Source organism: Desmodus rotundus, chromosome 9 (genome assembly GCF_022682495.2).
Source record: "Desmodus rotundus isolate HL8 chromosome 9, HLdesRot8A.1, whole genome shotgun sequence".
NCBI lineage: Eukaryota > Metazoa > Chordata > Mammalia > Chiroptera > Phyllostomidae > Desmodus > Desmodus rotundus.
This window is the reverse complement of record NC_071395.1, coordinates 88754368-88774420: the sequence shown is the minus strand read 5'-3', so window position 1 is coordinate 88774420 and position 20053 is coordinate 88754368. Positions and strand designations below refer to the sequence as shown.

General features: G+C 46.2%; 1 protein-coding gene and 1 long non-coding RNA gene across 3 annotated transcripts in view; both read right to left on the bottom strand.

The window, feature by feature from the left end:
• PITPNC1 (phosphatidylinositol transfer protein cytoplasmic 1) overlaps positions 1–11162 on the bottom strand; it is a 212413-nt gene extending 201251 nt beyond the window's left edge. Inside the window, exon 1 of the mRNA XM_024572909.4 lies at positions 10033–11162. Within this exon, the coding sequence (XP_024428677.2) occupies positions 10033–10080 (48 nt within the window). The 5' untranslated portion in view covers positions 10081–11162. The remainder of the gene's footprint in view (positions 1–10032) is intronic.
• A 3674-nt stretch (positions 11163–14836) lies between these two features.
• Positions 14837–20042, bottom strand: LOC112316329 (uncharacterized). 2 transcript variants are annotated; one of them, XR_008427595.1, is made up of 4 exons: positions 19988–20042; positions 19735–19854; positions 17607–17780; positions 14837–16608 (listed from the first exon to the last, which is right to left on the bottom strand). It is a non-coding gene; the product is annotated as an uncharacterized lncRNA (long non-coding RNA). The 2 variants fall into 2 exon arrangements; XR_002975983.3 differs by having other exon boundaries at positions 14837–17780.
• Between the last annotated feature and the right edge of the window lie 11 nt (positions 20043–20053).

Below are 20053 nucleotides of genomic sequence, written 5' to 3'. Positions count from 1 at the left end.
CTTGTGGACCACTCTCTCAGCTTAACTGGAATAGAAGAACTGCCTTCCCCCAACCATTTCCTTTGATAATCCTGAACAAGTTATTTTATCTTTAATAAGTAACCCCTCGATTCTAAGGAAGGAAAAACTGGGCAGAGTGAAGAGCACGGGCTATGGAGTCAGAACACCTCGTTGTGAACCTAGCTCCGCAGCTACTGGCCACGCAAGCCCATGGTCCGCATCTGTAAAATGGGATGATAGTATCTTCCTCCTGGGGCCATTCTGACGACTAAGAAGATACTCAACAAGTGTAATTTCTCTTCCTCTCCTTGGCATATGAAATGTGGCTATCAGTCTAAGCACATGAAATAGAAATAAAATTTTTAAACACTTTCCAAATAGTTTTTCATGGGATGCACTGCTGAGGCATATGGTGCTATTTTGTCATGTGCATAAAAGCAAGGTTACTGCAAGGCCGCATTCCACACGATCTTGTGACACAGGTCTAGCTCCTAAGACAGTCAGGGAAAATAACTTTCACAATCTATGTGAAGACACGCAGACAGAGATGGCGCAGATAAGCAAAATGAACAACGCAACCCCCAGCTTTCGAGGCACTACCCGGTGCTGCACAACACTTTCAGGAGGCCTGTGGACAATACTCACTAACAGGCCATTCCGCCGTCTCTATAAACTGGCTATCCAAGTGGGAAACTTTCTGGCCAAGGGGTAAGTGACAGTTTGCCATTCTTAATGTAAATAAGCGAATCCCACTACAATGTCTAAAACCACCACAACAAAATACTGCAGGCTTTGGAGAAGCACAAACAAGCAAATAAGACCCAGTGCACTAGAAGGTTTCGCCCCTCCACACACAGCAGGCCCCGCCCCCGCCCCCACTCCTCCGCTCTGCGGTTTCAGTTACCTGTGATCCACCAGGGTCTGAAAATATTACGTGGAAAATTCCAGAAATAAACAATTCATGTTTTAAGTTGCATGCCACTCTGAGTAATAGGATTAAGATCTAGCGGGGTCCCGCTCCACCCCACCAGGGACGAGAATCACCCCTCTGGCCAGCATAGCCACGCTGTACATGCTCCCCACCTACTAGCGACTTAGTGGCCACCTCCTTCATCAGATTGACTGTCACAGCGCTGGAGTCCTTGTGTTTAAGTAACCCTTATTTTACTTAGTAATGGCCCCAAAGCCATTCGCATTACTTCTATTACACGTATCATTATAATTGTTCTACGTTATTAGTTATTGATGTTAACCTCTTACTGTGCCTAATTTATAAATTAAGCTTTATCATAGCTATGTATGTGTAGGAAAAAGAGTGCATATAATTTTTGGTACTATCCTCGGTCTCAGGCATCCATGGAGTGAGGGGGGGTCCTGGAATGTATCCTGAGGATTGGGGGGACCACTGTATTAGCATCCAAGTTCGTGGTGACTTCTCGTTCCCCAGTTCATGCATTTTCTTCTAAGTACATTGATTGGTGATTTTTGGTATTAAAAAAAAAAACAACAAAAAAACTAGTGCTCAAAAACACCTTAACACAGCAAACAGAATCAGACCCAAATGGTGTGTGTGTGTAGGTGACGTGGGGCAGGGGCCAGTCTTTGGAGATTAGCTGCTTAAATTAGGCGCCTGACCAACATTACTACAGGTTGTCGTCAAGTTACATTTGTTTGGTCAATCTTCCTGCTCTAGGTGACTCATTCTGGGAAAGAAACAACACCCCAAAGATCATCAGACTTAATTCTAGAGGAATTAAAGGGTGATGAGGTTTTTCTCTTTGCTCAGGAACAACAGGAATTCTAGAAGGTCATGCTTCACCCAAACTTTAAAGAATCAAAGAAGAAAAGAAGTGAAGAGTCATCAAATAAATTTGATGAAGAACTTACGTTAGCTATTTGTTTAGATATGAGTCGACTTTCACCGACATCTAAAAAGGAGTTTTAAGAGCGGCCCCTTTTGTCCGAGTGCTGGGAAATGCAAGAATGAGTCACTTTAATACTTGATGTCAAACTCTTGGTGATTTCTGGCTTTCGAGTTTCTAAATCAACAAACAGCACTGTATAATGTTGCACAGGCAGTTAGCCAGGAAGTGGTGGGTGACCCTACACTCACAGGTAAAGCCAGCAGCCAAGACACTGTGTCCTGTGCAGAGGGGTTCCCTTCTAGTGATCTGCCATCCTGGGAGACTTGCCCAGGCTAACGTGGTATCCTTTTTGCCATCCCAGACTGAGTCTATTGAGACATAGTTTGAATAGCTAGTTAGTAAGCCCATGACGGCCCCAACCAGTGTGGCTCAATAGGTCGGGCATGGTCCCACAAAACAAAAGGTCATTGGTTCGATTCCATGTCAGGGTACACCGATGTTGTGGGTTCAGCACCCCTCCCCCTGTCAGGGCACATGTGAGAGGCAACCAGTCAATGTTTCTCTCTCACATCGACGTTTCTCTCCCTCTCTTTCTCTCTCTCTTCCCCTCTCTAAAATAAAAATTAAAAGAAAAAGAAAAGAAACCGTGATGGGAGGTCATAAGGCAGAGGACTCAACTCTCCCACTGAACCATCTCCTCCCCCAGAATGCGTATTCTGAAATTCATTCTGCCAACACATTACTTCCCGTTCAATGAGCACAGAACGCAGAGAGATGGAGCCAAAGCCAGAAATGATGGCCATCAGCCTCTGTCCCCTTGAGAACAGGGCTGGGGGGCTCCTAAGGATTGTGAAATCGGTCAATAAAGGATCCCCAGTACCCTGAAGCCCTGCAGATGGCCTTAGGGTGACTAGTCAAGTTGTGATTACTTTTTTTCCCTTAAGAATGAAGTTCTGACCTAAATTGTGGTCATTCTGATCCACAGCTGGCAGACTTTTTTCCCATACTGCTGTGGAAGAGAACAACCTCCTTCGGAAAGCTAAATTCAGGACAACCAGAGCCATCTCCTTGAGGACAGGGACCCTAACTTTTCAATGCACTCATAATTCAAATTCAGCACTTTCTGTCAACGGCCCGCTCTCTCTGAACATAGATCGTCTACTCTGCTGGAAAAAATCCGTAGGCACCTCTATTTGAAAAAAAAAAAAAAAAACAACACAGCTTTATTGAGATGTATTTTATATACCAACTCAATGATTTTTTAGAATTTTTTAATTTATTGATTTTAGAATGAGAGAAAAGGAGAGAGAGAGAGAGAGAGAAAGAGGGAGAGAGGGAGGGGGGAGAGAGAGAGATTGGTTTGTTGTTCCATTTATTTATGCATTCATTGGTTGCTTCTTGTATGTGCCCTGACAAGGGGTCAAACCCCAAACCTTGGTGTATTGGGGTGATGCTCTAACCAACTGAGCTACCCGCCTCAATGGTTTTTAATATATTCAGAGTTGTCTAACCATCGCCATAATCTAGTCTATAATGACAATGAAACTTCCCCAAGGGCCTGTGCACCATAAGCTCTAGGAGGACAAGTAAACAAATAAATAAGTACTGCTTATGATAAATGTTCTGAAGGCAAGAAAGAAGTGCAGAGACAAATAATAGGGGGAAACTATTTTAGATGGAGCAGTAAGGAAAGATGGCTCGGAGGAGGTAACATTTCCACTTGTACACCCAGAAGTTTTCTACACACTCCACAGACGCAGGGGCTGGGGAGCCTGAGAGGGCGCAGGGGCAGGGCCACCACAGGGCAGTGTGTCCTCCGGGTGCCATGTACCCTGCAGGTGCGCACCCCTGAGATTCTGTGTGTTTGCATGAACTGTTTGTAAATGTCTATGTTGGAGGCTATGTGGTCTGAAAACTCAAGCTTCCAGGATACTTTTTTCAAACAACTTTACATTTTCCAGATATGATTTGTTTTGGGGCTTTAATACTTACAACACACTTGGAATTTATCTGCCATGTGGCCTACAAAGAAATCTCCACTGGGGAATACCACCAAATTCCTGACTTCAAGCAGGAGACAGGGAGGCTGGGCAGTTGGCGGCGGGCAATCTGAAATTCTCTTTTTCCTCTCCCAGTGGGCTGAATTTGCTCAAAATACGTAAAACCTTCTTGACTTCTTGCTACAAATCAGTCGATTTCTGTATCTGTCTTTTTCTCTGAACAGAGGCACAAGTGTTTGCTGGTTTTCAAAAAAAAGTTTTCAGAGTCCCTCGACCATACAGACCCGCAGGCAAACAGACAGCAGGCCAGTCAGCGCAAGGCGCCTGTGCCCCACTCCGGCGGCGGCGGCGGCAGGGGCACTGACCCTCGGCGGATTTTTCCAGGAACCACTGTCCCTGAAAACCACGTGTCCTGCCTGTCACTGTGCACACGTTTTTATATTTAAAACAACAACCGTGTGAAGCACACACACACTTTCCTAATTCACACTCTGGGGCTTCAGGGAGACCTGACAGGGGTTGAATGTTGAAAAAATATTTTTTAAAAAAGTGCCTACAAAAAAGAGTATTCTCAATTCACCTGAAATGAGAGCCTTTCTGAAATGAAGATGACTCTCTTTTCTCTGAATATCAGTAATACTCACTTAATCAGACAGGGTTTCTAAGTTGATTTTTAAGAGCTTTAGGGACTCACTCGATGCCTTTTAAATGAAAAGCAAAAGTTAATTACCACTCTCTTTTAACTAGGGTTTTGTTAATAACCGCGTGCGTTTTTTCCAGGCCCAGAATGCGTTTCATGTGAAGGGCATTCACACCAAAATTACAGGGAAAATGCAGTGCCCTACGCACACAAAGTCAATCTCACTGGCCAGCAGGGAGGAGGGCATCTGCTCCTTGTTGTCTGATCCATTAGCGGTGAAAGGTTTGCACTTACCCATTAACCCGCCCCTCTCCCCAGGCACCCCTCACAACCTAGGAGGGAGCTTTGCAAGACAGCTGGGCAGCATGAGGAACACTGTTCCCTGGCTCTGGAACAAGCAAGAGACGCTACCAGGAGGGGCCAGAAGTCAAACTCAGGACCCTGTCAATGATTCCTCCCAGCTTGGCTAACAGGGTGGGGTGGGGGTGGATGGGGGGCTCACAACAGTACTCATTCTTTTGTTGTTACTGTTTTGGGTTTGTCTTTTTTGCTGTTTTGCAGTTTTTTGTGGGCTTTTTTGTTTATGCTTCTTTTCTTTTTTTATTAATAGTGCTCATTGATTTTGGTAAGATTTTATTTATTTATTCTTAAAGAGAGGGGAAGGGAGGGAGAAAGAGAGGGACAGAGACATGGATGTGAGAGAGAAACTTGGATCAGTTGCCTCTCATACACAGCCAACCAGGGGACTGAATGTGCAACCCAGGCATGTGCCCTGACTGAAATCAACTCAGCGACCCTTCGCTTTGCGGGATGATGTCCAACCCGCTGAGCCACGCCAGTCAGGGCAGTAGTGCTCATTCGTATAAAAACATTTTCAAAATTATGATTATAAGGAATCCTGGGGAAGGTCTATGAGATTAAGTCAAGGAACCTTTATACTCAGGGGTGTCACTGTGTACAAAAGACAAACTGTCAATGCCAATATCAAACTTAAAATCTCTTAAAATAGGTGCAGCCCACAAAAATCATTTAAAACAGAGAATAAGGAGCACTGTGGGGCACCATGGAGGCTCCAGAGATGGCACCACCCTGGTCCCAAATCTGTTCTCAGAAACGTGCGTAACAAAAGTCTCTGGGGGCCGGGGAGCCAGGGTAAAGTGCACTGGCCCTCTGCCAGGGCAGAGAACACAGTAATATTCCATATTAAAGAAAGCTGTGGGGGGTTTTTTGTTTTGTTTTGGGGTCCCCCCCCTTGCTGGTGTGGCTCAGTGGGATTTAGCACTGGCCTGCAAACCGAAAAGTCGCTGGTTTGATTCCTGGTCAGGGCACACACCTGGGTTGCAGGCTGGCTTCTCCCTCTCTTCCCCCATCTCTCTAAAAATAAATAAAATATTAAAAAAAAATAAAGTTGTTTTTCTTTTCTTTGTTTTCTTTGTCTTTCTTTCATTGTGCACCAGATTCCTAAAGACCAAAAATAGATCCCTAAAAGTGCGTGCATTAACGTTAATGCAGTCAGAAGAGGAACTGCTAAACACCAAAGCAGGCAGTGAGCACAAAAGGATCCCTGCCTCAGCTTGTATCAGGGCGTGCTCAGCTCCAGGAAAATGCTTCTCCTGCTGCTAAGCACCGGTCAGGGAGGGGGTGATCTTCAGACCATGCCTCAAAGAGTCGTGAAGATGACCTTGGGGCCCCGACTGGTGTGGATCAGTAGGTTGGGTGTCATCCTGCAAACGGAAAGGTAGCCGGTTCTATTCCCAGTCAGGGCACATGCCCGGGTTGCCAGCTACGTCCCCAGTTGGGGGCGTGTGAGAGGCAGCCCATCGATGTTCCTCTCCCTCTCTTTTTCCCTCCCTCCCCTTCTCTCTAAAAATAAATAAAAACAAAATCTTTTTAAAAATGACTTTTTGGATTGGGCTGCTGGGACCAGTGACCGCATCCAAGGAGTTTCTTTGGGGATGGAGGGGTCTTGAACTCCACCATAATCTCCATGGAGCCACACATCCAAAAGCCACCCCAAATAAGTACACAATCTAAGGAAAACCAGGGGGCTTATTATATAATACAAAAGCAGCTTCAAACAGAGCCCCCTGGCCACCCTCTGGTCAGCTGACCACCCCTAAATATCCCCTAAGTACACAAAGTCAAAGTCCCCAACCCAACTTCAACTAAAGATTGTCCGGTATGCCTGTTTTGTGTATCATGCTGAGGGATAATATTTCCTTCAAACAAGGAAGCCCAGAGGCAGGGAAAGTGGGAGAACCCCTAGCTGTAGCAAAACACCTTTGCACCAGGTATCAGAAGACCTGGGTTCTGGCCTAGACCCTGCCCTTAGCTAAAAGATGGGCAACTGAACCTTGTACAACTCTATTCTTCTCCACAAAGTGAAATGGCTCAACTACAGATCACCTCTGAGAGACCCTCTGGGTCTAAAATTCCAGAATCTACATCACCAAATGTTTCAAATGAAAACAATGACAACTATCTCTTTATGACCAACTCTCAGCCCCCAGGACCCCTTACTGAGCAAAGCTTTCCAACGGGCTTATTTGTAAGAACATAAATGAGGAGACAGTTCTAATGAAATTTTTAAAATTAATATTAATCCATGGGATATTACTTCTTAGAATTCTTTATCCCGAAATTAATGTCTCAAACGGAACAAAACACCAACCCTCTGTCTAGATTGTAGTTCAGCTTTCTTTTCTTCATCTCCCAGAGCTGTTCTTCTTTCCTGGGACTAGGAGACATTTTATGAGCGAAAATAAGGCTAGAGGAATAGTATAAACAGTACTCTCTATAATAATTAAAGAGCAGCTGATTTTACATTTCGTTGGTAGTGCTGACTTTATCTGTTTTCAAGAAATATGTTTTGCTTTTGCTGGAGTAAATACTAGTAACAGGCAAAGAACAGAGTAAGAAAAAAACAAGTAATGGTTTGCACCATGGCTCTGGTTCTGGCTTGGCTAGTAACTAGTTGTGTGGCCTGGTGCACACACTTAATCGTTCTGCATCTCAGTTTACTTGCCTGCAAAGTGTAGATAACAACACACCAGTCCCCCTTACGCTCCCTCCACAAGGAGTTAAATGGGATAAGGCCAGGGATAGAGAACAGACACGCAGTGACTGTTCCGACTGTCAGTGACTCTCGGAGACAAGGCATTTGCCTCGTTTTTACAAATATGGACACTGCTACTGATTAACCGTGGCGGTTAAACAGAAATAAGTTCCAGAAGTTCCGTAGATCTATGAATGAGGCCTAAAGCAAATCAAGAGTTGAAACAAGTTAGAGTTCCAAAAGACTACTTAAATTGGTGGAAATTGTCTTCTGTGAAGACATTGTTAAGTTGCTTCCCAATTTTCAATGATCAGGTCAGTAGGGCACAGTGCAAAGGGGGATCATGGTGATTATGGGGTTTTACTACCAGTTGGACAATAGGGGTCTAACCTCTGGCAAGCCAGTGGGCCTAGCTGAATCCATCACCTGATGGGTTTCACCTGAATCCTTCCAGTTGGAAAGCTCTATCAACCTAAACTACACCCCTGCTTCTCCGACAAAGTAGAAAACTACTTCAGAGTATGACCTTACAGAAACTGAATCATGCTTTAGTCCAAATGAATTATACATTAAGTTATAATTATACATTATGTTACAGGTGGAGTCTGATTTAATTTGCCAATTAACAATGGAAGGGCCTCCACCTAACCACTCAATGTTACTACTTCACCAGGAAGTGGTGGGTACTTAAGTACTGGGAAAAAAAAAAATGGGGAAAGGAGTTTTGCCTGCGTTTTCAAGAAACCCGGAGAAGAAAACCAACGAGAATAAAGAGATTTTGCAGGTAGTAGAGAAGATTCTAGAACTGGTTATTTCCTTGACTATCACCTGCACTTTGGGGTACTTCATGCAGTACTAACATGGCCCCTAGATTCCAAATTCCTGTCAATAAATAAAGTCATTAGGGGGAGATAGGGTAGACACAAACGCACCGGCAAGCTGAACTGCTCCAGCTCAGCTGCCCACCGAGTGGGATGATGATCTCAACCTCTTCCAGAAATACTCCAGTCAACCAGTTTCATTCATCTGCCTCCCTCACTCTCCAGAGGGCTGTGTGGTGCTTCACCGCTTTATTTACACACTCAGGGCGCTTCCCCACCAAAACTCTGCCTACCCGCAAGGCCTCCGCCCTTCACGATTTTGCTCCAAGGCTATCTCCTCAGATGCCAACAAACTGCAGCTTTCAGTTGGTCATTCGGGTGGGGTCTGGCTGATAGTTTTCTGGCAGCCTGAGTCCCTGGGATGCATTTTGTAAACTCAGAGCTCCTTCGATCTCGCCTTTCAGTGTAGGTAGGTGGGTCTTGCCTTAACACTTGCTCCAGCGACAAATGAAAACAGCCCGTTGGGTGCACGGCAGTGTTCTTGGTTAATTATCTTTTTCTCTCCCAAAGCACCCACCGCCTTCCACAAAGTAGTGTGGCTCAGTAACATCTGATACATTAAGGGCACGGTATTTAAATGTAAATACAGTTGGGGTTGCCGGTTTCGTTTGTTACCATACCAAACTCCACTAATGAGTTTCAAATTGCCTCGATTGGCTTCCCGCTCCCTCGCTGTCCCCGGACAGACGCTAAGCAATGGTGAAATCACCAACAAGGTCGGGAAAGAGGGGTTATTAAAGGAAGCCGAGGCCTGAATAATCCTCATTGAGTCATCATTTCCTGACTGATGCGGCTTGCTGCTTGGAGAGAAAGGACCTGAGCAGTGCGCGTGGAGAACGACCCCCGCTGCTCACCAGCGCTGCCGCCACCGGACCCCAGGGCCTGACCCGCACCCACGTGCTGGAGCGCCCTCCAGTGGCAGCTCCGCAGCCCCCGCAGCGCGCCGCTCGCCTGCAGACCACGCTCCCCGCGGCAGAGGAAACAAGAGACGCAGAAAGTTTCCGAGTCAGGCGGTTTGCTAAAGGTCGAGGCCGGGTCCGGGAGCCTGGGTGCGAGGGCGTGGCGGGAGGAGCAGCACCCAGGCTGGCGGCCAACGCAAGGGGTCCGGGCCCAGATGGACCCCCACGGCTCCAAGTTATTCCCCAGCAGGGCTCGGGGCCTCTAGATCCCGAGGGCATAGGGCATCTCCCCGTTCCAGGACCTTACAGAGAAGCGCGGGAGGGGAGCCTGGGCCCTTGCCAGAACCGGACGACCACCTCCCCCCGACCCCCCAGCTACCAGCGCGTGCCTGGGGTTGTCGGACTTGCTTTATTCATTTGCTTAATTGGAGAAATGCACCGACTCTCTTTGGCGCATTCTGATCCCCAGTAATGAGGACTCTGGGTGCCCCCAAAGGGCCCACCTGGAGTTCACCGCCCCACCCAACGCCGCCCTCCCCCGCTGGGGTGACAAGTGGAAACAGCAATTCCCCTTCCTCCCTGCCCTCCAGCCAGGTTTCCCTGCCGCCCGTAGTAGACTCGCCGACGGGGAGGCGGCAGCCCCGGGGCGGGGGGCCGGGAGCGGGCGAGGCCGGGCCCGGGGCGGCGCTTACCTCTTCCACGGTGAGCGGCATGCAGATCCGGTACTCCTTCAGCAACATGGTCCTGCCGGCCGCGGACCTCGGGGCGGAAAGCGAGGGACACCCCCCAGAACAACAAAGCTGCCGCCCGGGCGCAGGGCAGGGAGCCCGGAGCCCCACTCTCGGAGCCGGCGGGAGAATACGCTCCGGCGGTGGCGCTCAGCTTCTGGCTTCCTCCTCCCAGCCCGAGACCATGTCAAGGTTCGGGTCCGGGTATTCGCGGCTCCCCGCCTCCTTCCTCGCCGAGGTCGGCCCTCCGGGAACGCAGTGTTGCAAAGTCAGGGCGGGAGGGAGCCCCGCTGGAGACCTCTCTGATCCGCAGCCGCGGGCGGTAGGAGCGGCCGTCAGATCAGGACATGCCCGGTGGCGGGCGAGGGAGGAAAAAAAGAGAGATTTCCGAAAATTAAAACGAATGCACAAAAGTCACCCGCTCGATCTGCCTCTGAAACCAAACATGAACCTGCCGACCCCCTTCCCCGGCCGGTCCGCCCAGAGCTCATTCACCAGGAACACATCGCAGCCGGAGATGCTGACTTTCCAGACAAAGGCTCGAAGGGCTCCTCTGCCCCGGCGGTAAACAAGATTTCCTGCTCTTTTTAGGGCCGGTCCCCGAAACGCTCCGGAGCTCGTTGGGGTAGAAAAGGGAAGCCGCCACCGCCACCCGGCTCTGTTGGGCTGGGGCCCGGGCTCCTCCAACCTCCACTCGCACTGCGAGGGGCGGGCGAGAGCTGGCTGGCGCCTTCCGCGCGCGTCCCCTCCCCCGAGTCCCTGGGCTCCCCCAGCGCCGTGCGTGCCCGCGAGTTTGCAGCCACCTCGCGGGGGCCGGAGAGTCCGCGCCGAGCTGCAGTGAGCCTCGGGCCGGGGAGGTGGGTGCGGGAGGAGCCAGCGCCGGCAGGGCTGACATCAGCAGCGGCCGCGGCGGGGAGCCCCATCCGGCCAATGGGGAAATGGCAAAGAATGTGGAGGATTTAAACAAAACAGCATGTCTCTCCCGGGCTGCTGCCAGACAGCTTGACCGTATCTGGGGAGGATCGGAGAAGGGGGCTTCCCTAGACTCCTGGACACTTTGAGTCGGTTCTCCAGCCTGCCCTGAGCGCCACAGTGCTCCGTCCGTCCAGCCACGCTGGGAAACTTCTGGTTCCAAGGAACAGAAGTGCTCCTTGACCTTTGGCAAAGGTCTTTACAAATACCCATCACAAGTGTTTTCACTTTGGTTCAGTAAGCAAGCCCGGCGCTGGAAAGGCCGTGAGATTCGAAAACAAACCTTTGCTCGCTTTCCTAACTGGCTTCGGAAAAGGAGCCCTGGAAAACCGGTGAGTGCAGCAGTGTGAACGACTGGGAAGCGTAAACGCTCACCGAGTGGAGAGTAGACGGTTAGGGGCGCAGCCTCCTGCCGCTCCGGCCCCGCTCTGCAGTCTGGCTGCAGGCTTCGCAGAGCAGCAGCGGTAGGGTTTCGTGTCAGCTCTAAGTTCAAAAAGCCACAGTGAAATGTCAATGAAAATGCCTCAAGTGTTGGTATTTCTCCCACATTAAACAGATCCCTCATTTTAACCACAAGAGGCACATTCTTTGGTTACTCAGGAAGCTTCATATAACTGCTGAAGTCTGGGGGGGGTGGGTTTATTTGGTATTTTTAAGCTTGTTTTTCTGGAAAGTTGTTGGATGAAAAATGCATCAGTTGCCTCTATGCAGAATAACTGGCAAGTGACATCTTTTCTCTGAAAAATATTCATGCTCTAAAGTCCCGCAGCTACTCATAGAGCTTGGATGGTGATACAGATGGCCTCAATTGTATAGTATTTTGAATTATGATTAATAAATAATTATCCAGTATTACTGTGGTGGGCGGTGGCAAAAATCGTCCAGATGGCTGGAGAGAATTTATAACTGTGTGAACATGATACAAAGCTTGATAGAAAAACGACACCCTACATCCAGCTTACATTTTAGTGAAAACGCCTTTCTAGATAAATGTTCCCAGACTTGGCTCAGAAATATTCATAGCAACTAATTAAAGCGAAACCAAATTCCTCGAGGTGGAAAATCTAAATCTGACACTGTAGTGTTGAATAATAACACATTGAAAGCCTGTGATATGGAGAAAAAGCTCAAGCTGTTTTTGTTTTTTCTACTGCTGACTTGAAAACAAGTGTAGTGGCTTCGTTTCCGGCCCCTAATACTCTCCCCAGACGCGGCGAGGGCACGTAGTGGTTAGCCCCACGGACTCGTGCACGCAGGACAGCAGACTCCGGGGTATATTCCTGACTTCCAAGACGTTTCCTGACACTGACTCTTACTCTGTGTACTACTGATGAATGTTACGGGCGAGGAACTACTCTGATTTTTCCAAACTGCTAATCAGTCTGACTATGCCTCTCCTCTTACCCCTCTTGTAAGCTGACTTCTCCACTGAACTTTTCACTCAGTCCATCCGCATGCCTGGTCACGTTAATCTTGTTCCAGCACAGCTTTAATCCTTCAGCCTTCAAAGCCTCGTAGTGATTCTCCATGGCCTACTGAGCAACTTCAAGTTCCTTGGCAGGAGGATCAAGGCTCCGAATCTACCTTTCCCACAATAGCCAGTCACCCATCCCCTAAGACAAATCTCTTGGCCAGAGAGGCCTCCGCTGTGCCCTGACTTTTCTGCTCCTCTGATTGCCTCCACAGAGAATCCCCACCACGGTCCCCACCCTTGCTCCCCCAGGCACCATTTTTCAATTTTCAGCAGGGCACACTGACAGTCTGTGTTTTTGGAAAGTGATTCTGATGGCAGCATGCTGGATGGTGTAGGGTGGAAGGATACCAGAGGCAGGTTATTCTATTATTATAATTCTATAGGAGATATACGGGAAGGGCTCGAAATCGCGAATGAACAGAGGATGGGGATGGATTTATTTTCACTACAACAGTACTTGGAGGTGGAGAGGGCAAAGGGAGAGCTTATTCATTCACAACATTCACACAAAGGGAGGAGCGCGCCACCTACTGGTCAGACGCATTTTAACAAATGTTTTAAGTCACCTTAGTAAGTCTGGCAAGTGTTTTATCCTTTTCAACCAACGGAGTCCCCGCAGTCTCTGTCTCCAAAGAGCCTTGAAGATGTTGCTATTATCATTATGGATGGTCTGATGTTCCACTAACAACATACCACCTACAGCTACTGACCATCACATATTAAAAAATGGGGGTGGACACAAAGGACAAAAAGGAGGAACGAAGTTATCAGTGCAGAAGATATGAATGACCAAAAGGAAAAGAGTATTAGCCCATGCATGTCTGTGACAGACAGCATTTATTCGCAGATGAGTGACCACCTATGAAGGCAGGGGTTCTCAAAACTCGAGGTGGAGGAGACACACATCAAAGTCAATCACCCAAGGAGCTTTTACAACCTATGGTCTAAACCAGAATTCTGATGATGCACCCCCACCCCGTTTGAAACCTCCTCAGTATGTGTGAAAAAACTGTGAGAGGGTCCCACCCACCTCTGTAAGTAGCATCTGAAAGAATAGCGTACCAAGTCTTTGTGACTATTCAAATTATGTTTTATTCCTAGAATACCCCTGGTACTAAGTAAAATACATGCTTCTTCCTGTTTCCTCTTTCCCATTCACTATATCTAAGTTCTGTGGGTCCACCAAAACCCATTGAAAATCCTGTCTCCCTCCCAATAAACTCAATTTTAAAAAAAGTTCTATCTCCTATACAGAGCCATTTTAGATGATTCTTTTACCTTTCTAGACAACCCACATAACTTACTTGAACCATTCGTTTTGATTGTGTGTATGCGAGCGCAGCCTTTACATATAAAATGTCACACACAGTCCTGTTTCACCTGTTCTCCAGTTCCCCACCATGATTCCCCTTCCGGAAGAGATGGAACGTGTTTTCTATCTACGTCATCTGGAAACTTAGCCTGGTGTGAGGGATGTTACAGGTACCCAACAAATGTCTGTTAGATGTATGCATATATTAGTTTAGGGTTCTCAACCTTGGCACGATTGACATTTGGTGCCAGTAATTCTTTGTGTGGAAGTCACTGTAGGATTTTTAATAGCATCCCTGGTCTTTATCCACTAAATATGTACCAACTCCCCACACCCTGCCACACACACACACACACACACACACACACACACACACGTTACCAAATATAGTGCTGGGGGGGACCACTGTATTAGTGTAACATTCATTAATCTTATCAAAATATTTAGCGACTCCAAGAAGCTTCTGGAGAGACTGACTTTCTCAGCTTGTCAAAATCAGGGCTAAGGAGAAAAGGAATTAAACAAAACTGTTACATCACAGTGATGTAAAGATCTCCCTTTGTCGTTCCTATGATCTGCTTTATATTACCAAAATAGCCCTTGATAAAGCGCTTGTCCTCAACCTTGATCACTTGGTTAAGGTAATGTCTGCCAAGTTTTTCCATTACAAAGTTACTATTTTCCCCTGTCCATACCTTATTGTTGGGGAGTCACTATGTGCAGCCCACACTCAGGGGAGCCCCACCTCCTTGAGGGAGACCTTGCAGGATTCCACACACGACATGGAATTTTGCAGGATTTGTCCCTTCCCTCATTTATTCATTCATTCAATTGTCTGTTTATATCAGTGTGGACTCGTGCATATTTATTTTGTACTTGTTATAATTCTATACTGCATTAATTTTGTTGCTCATATGGTTCCAGCTCTGGACATCGGTAGCTCTTGCTGTTTGGTTCCTGTGCCCTTTTGACATGCCCTGCTTTGTAAGGGACACTTTTGAATATCAAATGTTATCCTCTGCAACTATTTTTTGTTGTATTATGGACAACGGTGTGGTGATTGCTGGGGGAAGGGAGGTATAAGGGGACTAAATGGTAATGGAAAAAATACAATGAAGATTAAATTTAAAAAAGTTTTATTTTATTAAATATTAACTCCAGCAAAGTATACCTATGTATGACTGTGTATTTGTGTTTCAAATGCCTGCATGTCTGTGTATGTGTGTTGTAAACACCTTTTTAGGTGCTAAGCTACTGTTAAATTCATTCTTTTTTGAAACATTTTATTTATTTATTTTTAGAGAAGGGGAAGGGAGGGAGAAAGAGAGGGAGTAAAATATCAGTTGGCTGCCTCTTGCACACACCCCAACCAGGCCCGCGACCCAGGCACATGCCCTGACTGGGAATTGAACCCAAGACCTTTTGCTTTGTGGGATGATGCCCAACCCACTGAGCCACCCTGGTCACGGCTAAAGTCATTCTTAATAAAACTACACAAAGCAAGTCCTAAGGCAATTCTTATGTGTAGATCCATGTATCAGGCCCCCATTAAATACAGACAATCTCTTTGATGTGTAATTGCTTGTACTGTGCAGTAAATGCTCATAAAATAAAAATTAATTGACAATAATGTGGTACAGAATGCTTCACAGAAAAACTCTAGAGGTTCTGTGGCCAGTTATACTTTTTTTTTTTTTAAGATTTTATTTGTTTGTATTTTGAGACAGAGGAGAAGGGAGAAAGGGAGGGAAAGAAAGATCAATGTGTGGTTGCCTCTCGTGCGCCCGGTACTGGGGACCTGGCCTGCAACCCAGGCATGTGCCCTGACTGGGAATCGAACTGGTGACTCTTAGGTTCACAGGCTGGCGCCCAATCCACCGAGCCACACCAGCCAGGGCTGTTTTGTATTTTTTTAAATAAATAAGCTAATAATAAACTTATCAAAGTTTTACTTTTAATTGCATTACCTATTTACAGAATTGGCAAAACACTGGAATGTTTTGAGATGAATTATGAGACTACAGGTAATCTATACTCCCTGGGGAGAAATTTTAAAGATGAAAGAAAACACTGTCCTTGATCCTGAGTGTCCTTAAGAGGAGGCAACTGTGCAACTATAATTTACTGTATCGATAGTTCTTTAATGCCAAAGCGTATTTAACCTAGTATCATAAAATGATGTTGGCACATCTGGAAATAGTATTTCTTACCTCTGCAATGACTTTTTGTGGAATATTTTAAATGTTACCAGAGAGAGAAAGAGAGGACTATGTTTGCTTATGAAGCACATGTAATCATTTATATCCAAACCCCAGTTTAAAAATTGCTGGGGTGATTGGAGGTGGGCTGAACATTGGCCCCCAAAGAGATCAGGTCCTAAGTCCTGAAACCTGAAAAGTATCACCTTATTGGAAAAAGGGTCTTTGCAGATGTGATTAAGTTAAGGATTTGTGATAAAGAGATTATCCTGGATTATCTGGGTGGGCCCTAATACACTCACAGGTATCCCCAAAAGAGAAAGGTAGAGGAAGATTCCACACACGCAGAAGAGGAGCCCACCTGACCAGGAAAACAGAGACTGCAGACAGGAGGCCACCGATAAGGAATGCCCACAGCCCCCAGAAGGTGGAAGAGGAAGAATCATCCCCTACAGCCTCCAGAGGGAGGCCTGGCCCTGCCATTCCTCGATTTGGGCCCAGGATACTGACTGCAGACGTCTGGACTCCAGATTGTGAGAGAATCAGTTTCTGTTGTTTGAAGCCACTAAGTTTGTGGTTGTTTGCTGCAGCAGTGAGAATAAATGAATATAATACTTTATTATGACTTTGTTTACCTGACATAACGTGCACTGGACATGAAGAAATTCTACAGGGGACTGAGAGATTTACTCAAGAGAGAAAACACAGTGCATTCTTTTTTTTACAAAATGACTGACAACAGACTTGAAAATACCAAGTTCTCCCACTGCATTTGAAATCAGCAATTTACAGAAACTAATATTTTACACACATGTCAAGAACATTTCTGTAATGTAAGCCGCATAGCTTTGCATACCATCAATATGCTGAGGACTCCTAACTTCAAATCCCTAGCCCAACGGAGTCCCCTTAATCCGATACATGTATGTCCACTCACCTTCTCAACACTGCCGCTGTGATATCCAACAGACACCTCAAACTTAACTTACCCCACACGGGGCTGCTGCCCTTCCCTGACTTGCTCGTCACTAATCTCCGTCTTGTTAAATGGCAACCCCACCTTTCCAGACGGCCAGGTCAAAAGTCTTGATGGCGTGTTTAACCCCTCTCCCCTCACATCCCACGGCAAATCCTGTCTTGGCTCTATCTTCAGATTATACCCAGGACCTAGCCACCTCTTAACTCGTCTATGGCCTCCACCCTAGTCCACGCCACCATCCTTTTCCTCTTGGATTATTGCAATAAGCTCCAAACTAGTCTCCGGCTTCTGCCCAACCCAGTCACCACACATCAGAGGGATTCTTTTACTAGATGAGTCAGCTCATGCCGCTCCTTTGCCCCAAACCCTCACTGGCTTCCCATCCTACTCAGATTAAAAAACCAATTCCTTGTAATGGCCAAATTGCCCTGAACCCCATATCCTACAAGTTGAACCCTCACCCATTCTGGTCTTCAAACAGGCCAGGCACGATCTGACGGCCCTCACCCCAGGGTTCTCGATCCTGCCTCTCTCTCCCTGGAATCTTCACCGCCACCCCTGCCACCCGCCCTGACCCGTTCTCTGTGAGACTCCCTTACTTACTTGAGGTATTGGCTCACTGGTGATGCCTTCCTTGACCACCTCCCAAACGCTGTCACCCTCTGGTACACATTCACACTACTAGTGTCTGTCTTCCCCGCTTTAGAATGTCCACTTCACAAAGGCAGGAGCTTTGAGTCAGCTATGTGCACAGCCTGTAAACTGAACATGCCTAATCTGATAAAAAACATACCAAAAGTAGTGATAGTATATAGACACATTGTTTTCAATAATTAGTATCATACTGTACATTACCAATCTTCTTCCTGAATAAATTTTTTCCAGTCAGTATGTCATCCTACCTTTTAGGTTCTTCATTCTTCCACTGCCAATTTTCCTCTTCTGAAACTAAATTCTTTCTTTTCTTTTTAAATATTTTACTTATTTGCCCTGGCTGGTGTGGCTCAGTGGATTGAGTGCTGGCCTGTGAACCAAGGAGTTGCCAGTTGACTGCCAGTCAGCACATGCCTGGGTTGCAGGCCAGGTCCCCAGTTGCGGGGGGCACGAGAGGCAACCACACACTGATGTTTCTCTCCCTCTCAATGTATTTTATTTATTTTTAGAGAGAGGGGAAGGGAGGAAGAGAGGGGATCAACTGGCAACTCCTTGGTTCACAGGCCGGCACTCAATCCGCTGAGCCACATCAGGCAGGGCTGAAACCAGATTCTTTCTAACAAAGTTACAAATTTAATCTCAGACTCACCCAAATAAAGGATTTGTAGTCTTTCTGTACTACAGTGCTCTTACATATTTTCTCTGTCCATTGGTCTGACTTTTACTGAATTCCTTATTTACTTACTTCAGTTTAATTTTTTGTTTCCTTTGCAGGCTATCCCTTAGATTTCAATTTGCTTTCATTGTTTGTTACCTCCAAGCTTAGGGAGGAAGGGCTTCAGTTTGGTGGGGGAGGCAACTATAGTTTTCTCTACCTATTTGCCTCTTTCTTAGACCCCCTCACACTCTTATTTTTGAGTTCTGGACATCTGTTTATTGCACCTTTGTTATGTGTTGCCTTTTCAAACTCCTCACAAAATGTACACCTCTGAATCCTTTGTCTATTCTAATCAAACCAACTGCACACAAAATAAGAACCAGAAAGCATCTTAACCTACTGTGTGTCTCGACTATACTGGCTGCTAGAGTGTGTTTTAGCAATCTGTTAAGGGAATTTTGGGTTGTCACAATCACTGAGGGGAGAGGGATACAGTAGCATGTAATTGGGGTGCTGGACATCTGCAATGCAACAAACCTACATAGTAAAAATACTGTCCCACGTGTCATCAGTTTTCAATGTCCTTCCAGACACCTACTTATGTGTCTAAGGCCTACACTCTAACTCCATTTTACTTATGCCAAGCTATTCTTTTTTAAGTTTCAATATGGACTAAAATTTCTAAGAATTCTTCTGTGTGAAAAACAATGGATGATTATACTTGGATATAGTCAGAACTTTACCAAGAAGTTGTACACTATTTTGGAAAAATCATGCCACCAACAGCAAGCCCTCATGATGCTTGAGAAACCAATAGAACGCACCCATTGCAACTGTAGCTTTTGTATTTATAGTTATTGTTTATGCACACGAGCAAACGACACTTTGTATTTTCTACCGTAGACATGTTTCAGCTTTTATGTTTTGAATTATATATTTTACTATTTTGCTATTCTTCTCCTTTACAACTGGGGTGTCTTCTTTTTCTTAATTGTGTGTAGATGGGTTATATTATCTATGGTTTTCATTACAGAACAGTATTTTTAAAACGCTACTCAGCATGCACAAAAGGGTGTTGGTGCCTATGACACTAACAGACCACTCCCAAGATTTCCCAGTTGCTTCCCGGTTTACTGTTGATACTTTGACCACACCATACTCGACGTCATTCTTATTTTCAAGGAGCCTAAGCTTTTCCATAGGGACCCTAATGGTGCGGATGATAATAAAGAAAACGTGTGTGGTCCTCAAACATAGCTGACTTAAACGTGTGTGGTGGTAGAGTTTAAATAGTCTCGCATAGATGATCTCGTTTAATGTTTACAAGGATCCTACAGGGCAAGCAAATAAAACGTCTTTCTAACGATTCTTACCAACTGTAGAGTGTTACAGTACAAACAAAAACCAAAAATACTTTACTTGAGCCGCTGCCACATCTTCATTTATGAGCTTTCAGAGATTCCACAGATTAAGGCACCAAGATTTTCAACCAGATGAGACCTCAGAACTTTTTCCTTTAGGACTTATTTCAGCCTGCTCCTATAGAGATGAGAAAACCGAGATTTAAGAAAATTTAAGCGACTTGCCCAGGGCTCTGAGATATCATAACATTTCAAAACAGGGGTGTAAGAATATATGGGATGGCCTGTTCTATTACACCGGCTTTCCTCACCGCAAATTTTCGATGAGAAGACTATCACCCAAAGCAAAACCGGACGTGGGCGAGCTCCGCCCTCGG